Genomic DNA, 6,000 nt, shown 5'->3' on the forward strand with positions numbered 1-6,000 from the left:
AGCCAAAACCTCCAGCGCCAGAGCCATACACAGAGAAGCAAATAGAATATGCTACTAGTTTTCTGAACACACCATCGCAGTATGACTTACACGAGAAGAAGGATGACTATACACGCACTCTTGCGAAGGTAATTGACAATAAGAAGGATGAAAAGGCTAAGGAGAAGGCCATTGCTGGCACGAGCAAATCATCAGCTAGAAGTGCAGCCGAGAAAAAGTCAGGTTCAACAAGTGCACCCCTCAAGGCCAAGCAAACGACAAAAGGCAAAAAGAGAAAGGAAGTTCCCCTCCTCAGAGATCAGCCCAAACAATCGATCCCAGCACTCAAAGTGTTTAATGTTCCCAAGGTGTACCAGGAACATGGTGGTCTCGATATGGAAGAAGCTGCAAGGCTAGCGGCTTCCTGTTCGGCTACCGTGGAGGAATTGCCGTCCGCGGCAGATGCTGCACTACCCACTGCTGATATAGCTCCTAAATTTGTCTACGGGGCCGACTTGGTCAGCAGAGAGCAGCTGCATAAACTGCCAACACATATGCGGAATTTGCATCAGTGGTACCTTGATGCATGCAAGGAGAACATAAGGTACATCGTGGCGAGTATACCATGGGAATATTACTACCGAAAGGAGGAGATCCATATTGAGATGAATGAACTCTGGCAGTTATTCAATCTAGATGCCCTCGACAAATCTCTCATGGGTTGCTATTGCTTGTAAGTTGTTAACTACATATAAGTTCATTTTCATTCAGTTCATGTTCGTTTTCATTGCATATACTCATTATATCTTATGTGTTCTCTTATGCGATCGAAGATCGATGAATGCAAAAGTAATAACATTATCAATGTTGGGTTTATTGACCCAGATAAAATACATGTTGAAACGGTAAAGCATAAACGCGAAGAAACGGGGGGAAACCTACTAAGGTTTTTGGGGGAGCAATATTTCTGTGATTCAATATTGTTTCTTTACAACTACGAGTGAGAGTCTTAATGATCTTTTATGCACATTCAATTTTTCTTACTCGATGTTAAGTGTAATTCCTGACGTATATGCATAATATGTGCAGCTTCCACTGGATTCTACTAGACATTCAACCTGATAAGGGAATAGTTGAAGTAAGAGACCCACTGAGTAGAGGCGTGGACGGGTTCCACGACTTGCAGAAGTTGCTCCAAGTGTAATTTCCTTCATCGCCGCGCTTTATCTTTCGTGAGATATCAATTAATTATCCACTCATTCAATCATTCTTTTGCCTGGTAGGGCTTGGCAAGCTTTGAAGAATCATCATAAGGAGATTACCTGGGCAAAGAAGCTAACATTTACTCCTGTACCGTGCCCCCAGCAGCCACAAGGGACGAATCTATGTGGATACTACGTTTGTGAGTCCATTCGCATGTTAACCACTGAGAAGCAGAACAAAAATAAATTTGAAGTAAGCAATAACATTCACAACTTTATTTATTATCATCAATATTTCGTTATCAAGATTGATATAGTCATACTCATCTCATTTTCGTATATAGGTCGACTACATGTGGGACATACTCCAACCAAAGGAACACCTACTAGGAATCGCCGAGGAACTGGCGGGACTTTTGGTTAGAGAAGTATTAAACAACAAAGGCTTGTTTAGTCCAAATAGATGCTCTACCTCCAAATAGACGGTCGTTAGTACCTCTTGTCTGTCGATCGTGAGCTCCATGTATATATATATATGTAAGGGAAGAATATGTAAGGGGAATCGACTTTTGCTTCCAATATTTGTTTGATCGATATATATAATGAATGAACGTGTACAACTTCTAGTAGCGTACAAATATATGCAACTTTTATTTTTGAATGAAAAAAATGAAATAACAGGCGGTCGGTGGCGGGGGGGTGCTGCACCCCTCAAACCCTAAAGCAGCAGCGTTGTGCGCGCGCCACGTAGAGGGCCTTTTGTTGCGGGTGGTAATACCGCCTGCGACAAAAGGGCCTGTCCCCTGCGCGCCAGGCGCCTGCCACGTGGTGGACTATATGTCGCGGGTGGTAAGCGACCCGCGACAAAAGGTGGACCCTTTTATCGCGCCTCTTTTGTCGCGGATGGCCACCCGCGACAAAAGGCCCTTACCACCCGGAACAAAAGCCCTGTTTTCCACTAGTGACTAGAATTCCGCCAAACCTTCCGTGTGAAGGTAAACAGAACCAGCTATAATCCTTGCCAGCCGATAGATTTGAAAGAAAAGAAGCCGAAAAATCCCTCCTTCCAGTCTCAAGAATGGCGACTATATCTAGATTTTGTTCTGTAATATTTTCATGAATAATAGAATGCTTACCAGTATCTCTAATGCCTTCACTATTCCAAATAAAAGCTTTCATTTTAAAAGTCTAATTTTTTTATTTTCCGAACACTCGAACTTCTACGAACTATCGGCTTTTCCACTACTACATTCTTACTAACTCTAGTCTTTTTCTTTGCTACAGCTTTGGCCTTCTCCTCTATAAATCATGGCATATCTGGTCTGTATGACCATCATCCAGACATATCATATCATCCTCTATAAGATCTTCCTCTGTCAGGTCTTCACAAAGACCAAAAATTTTAGAAACAAATAAATTTTGAGGATCTGATTCCTCTACACTATTCTTTTTTATTTAGAATAACCAACTCTCTCTGATGTTCCACTTCTTTGATATCTCTAACCGAAGACAACTCAGCTACAGAAGAATTCCCAAGCGATACCCCTAACTTACTAGCTCGATTTACAATCAAATTATCTGACATCTTTAAAATAGAAAGGTGATGTTCAGAGGTCGAACCTGGAACTTGACATTTCTGCGCAAGGTGCATGGCCCTCTCCAACTGCGGCTGATCCGCATTAGATTGCGCACCTAAGTGATCACTTGATCGAGTTCCAAACGCCGAGCTCTACGGAATGCCACCGTATGCAACAATATCTTCATAGGAGTGCTGAAGCGGCCTCGGGGTAAAATTATTTAACTTCAAATTCAGACCCCCGCATGGAGTCTTAATTTTTGGAGAAGGAGTCCGCAAGAAATTTTGGAACTTGCTTGTATTAACACTTGATGCCAGAATAGAATTTTGCAAAGATGAAACAACATCATGATCTAATACCTGAGGCGTGGGTGAAGTAGATGAAACTTTTTCCATCTCCACACGGGCCTTCACCAACTCAGTAGAACAGAAATTCGGGCCAGACATTTCCGCACCTGAAAGCTCTGCCACGACAGAGAAAGCAGGCAGGTCTGCCACGGCAGCAGACGCTGTCATGACACGCGACTTCCCTGGCTCGGCAGGGGAAGATATGCGAGTAGAAATACCATCAGTGATCGCGGTAGACTGGAGTATATCAGAACCTAGCGTCCTAGGCAGGCCAACCCCATCTCCGTCATCAACAACCAGAGCACAACCATTCTGTTTCGTCGAGGGAGAGATATAAAGTCTTCGGCTCGAAACAGGGGTCGGTGTAGATCCGGTGATCTTCTCCAAACCCGCCTCCACAACACTGCATTGTGCAAGATCAGGCAATGTCTGAAGAGCAGCTGTATGCGCACCCTTATTGACATCAGATACTCCATTGCCCCCAGTCATAGGAAAGTCATTTTTTGCCTGTGGCTCTCTGGATGAATTGCCATTCTTTGAATTATCTCCCTTAGGGTCCTTTCTCTTCTCATGCTCCTTTTCTTTAGAATTAGAATCTTCATCTCCATTTGTAGGATCATCATCCTCGACCATGTCCACCTCTTCCTCAATCTCAAAGGTGAGATAATATCCCTCATCTTCATGGAAAATCAATTTCTTATAAGGGATACTTGCAATGTCAACCACTTTAACAAGTGCTCGAACCACAACATATTCTCTAGTATATGCCATATCAATCTTCTTTGTCTTGCCGATAAAACGACCCATACTCCAACAAATAAGATAGTTTCGATACATACTCTCCGGAGCTCCATTAATTAGAACCCAAACTTCCTGTAGTTGGACAGTCGGTTTCACTACAGATTTCTACTCCGCAAACTCAAGAGCACAAGCTGAATCCTTCATGGGAAATACTCCAATCCTTACAGCCCTCTGTAACTCAATCTTGCTCGGAAACTAAGTTTTCTAATATTTGTCAGAATGGCATATGTGAGTTCGGTTACTGTTTGCATGATTTTTGTGTACTTTTTTTTTGCTTTTATTCTCCTTTAATTTAGTTTAATTTGCTTTTTGTCGGGGGGAAGACCCCGGGTAGGGCAATGGACGCGGAGCAGCCGGCTGGCCACTGGCCGGCTCGCGGCAAAGGCCGGCTGAGGAGCAGCCGGCTGGTCCGGAAGCCGGCTGGCTCTAGGTCCTAGTCGGCCTGGCTACGGCCGCCAATGCTGTAGCTGGGTCGGCTTCTACAAGCCATATCCGACTGGGGGTTTGTACCTCAGACCGACTCGAGGCTGGCGAGTCTTGCACTAGAAGGAACCGGGTTGGTGATCCGGGTTCCCAAAGTCCACGCTGACTTCATCTTCCGTAAAGCGCGGGGCACTGTGGAGCAATAGTGCCACGCGCCGGACAGGCCATCATGGTCCACGTCGATCCGTACTGGCTACAGTGGCTGATGGCGACAGGGACACCTCCTCTCCATACCGCTGACTTCGGCAGCCGGATGGGACAGGCCATGAGGCCTCAACGGCTCCTGACGTCACTGCCTCGGGAAGGAGCGGAAGCCGGAGCCGGCCAAGCCGGCCAGTAGACTATAGGGTCTTATATGTAAAGTGCCGGTGCCTATATAAGCCGCACTACCCCCTCTCGTGCAGGGGATCGATCATTCTCACCTCACTTCCACCCCTAGCGCTGCCCTGTGAGAGAGACTCTTGTCTTCCTTAGCCTCCCAGGAGCAGCCGGACACAGCTCAAGGAGCAACCTTGTATTGTGTGATCATCATATACATCCCTAGCAGGAGTAGAGGTGTTACCTCCATCGGAGGGCCTCGAACCTGGGTACGTCGCCGTGTCGCTCGTCCCCATACCCGCATCCGGATACCGCCGTGAGATCTCCTAGGAACCATCTTCGTTAGCCACCCTATGGCATATGCCGTGACGATACCACGACATTTGGCGCCCACCGTGGGGCCTTCAGCATCCTCGGCCGGTGTCTTCATCCGGACGGGCCTCACAATCACCACCGGCGAGCGAGTCGCTTCAGGCTTGATCTGGAGATTCGGCTCCCTCGACTGCGTCAGCGACAACGCTGGCTGCTTCGCCGACCGACCCTTCCCAGCCGGCGGCAGCGTCATCTCCTTCGGTGGCCACGACGTCTACGTCGCCACCGTCGCACCGCCGCGCTACCCGCGGTAGGTGCTGCGCTGCGCAAGCCCTCATCCGCGAGCCGGCAGCAGCGCTCCCGCCAGCCCCGCCGTCGTGCAAGTCATGATGGCTGGCGAGGAGCTCCCCACCAAGAACCCGCGCACCCGCGGACCCAACCTGGAGCGCAACGTCGACCCCAACACCTCCGGCTCGGGCCCAAAGGCGCCCCCACCTCCATCCCGGCTGGACGAAGTCCGGACGAAGTTGAGCACCCTGCTCACCGCAGGCGGCGACGCCGCCACCGTCGAGGCGGACCTGGAGGCACATCGCCAGCTCCTCCTTCAGCAGGCCGACGAGCTGGCTGCGGCCAAGCGCCAGCTGGCCATCACCCAGCGCGAGTACGAGCACGCCCATGGCTTCACGCCAGGCGGCAACAACCCCAGCCGGGCCGGCATGATCCGCAAGCGCGGAGGCGGCCTAGGCGCCGAGATCGAGCACGACGGCGCGGAAGCACCGGCTCCGTCCAGGGAGCTGCCCGTCTACAACACCCCCGACAAGAACATCCTCGCAGCCGAAGCCGCTTCGAAGGAGCTAGCCCTCCTCGAAGGAGAAGAGCTGCGCCGCCAGACGCAGCGCGTAGCTGAACTGTGCCGGGCTGCAGCTGAGCAGACCAAGGACCCCAGGTATGGTGCTTCGAAAGCTCCTCCCGTCCGCGCTG

The 6,000-nt window shown here is 49.3% G+C and overlaps 1 protein-coding gene across 1 annotated transcript in view; it reads right to left on the bottom strand.

The window, feature by feature from the left end:
• Positions 1–5,696, bottom strand: part of LOC124691125 — a 28,484-nt gene extending 22,788 nt beyond the window's left edge. The window contains exons 1-2 of the mRNA XM_047224402.1: positions 5,608–5,696; positions 3,203–3,814 (exon numbers count right to left, since the gene is read on the bottom strand). Coding sequence (XP_047080358.1) covers positions 3,203–3,814; positions 5,608–5,696 — 701 coding nt within the window. The remainder of the gene's footprint in view (positions 1–3,202; positions 3,815–5,607) is intronic.
• Between the last annotated feature and the right edge of the window lie 304 nt (positions 5,697–6,000).

Source organism: Lolium rigidum, chromosome 2, assembly GCF_022539505.1.
Source record: "Lolium rigidum isolate FL_2022 chromosome 2, APGP_CSIRO_Lrig_0.1, whole genome shotgun sequence".
Lineage (NCBI taxonomy): Eukaryota > Viridiplantae > Streptophyta > Magnoliopsida > Poales > Poaceae > Lolium > Lolium rigidum.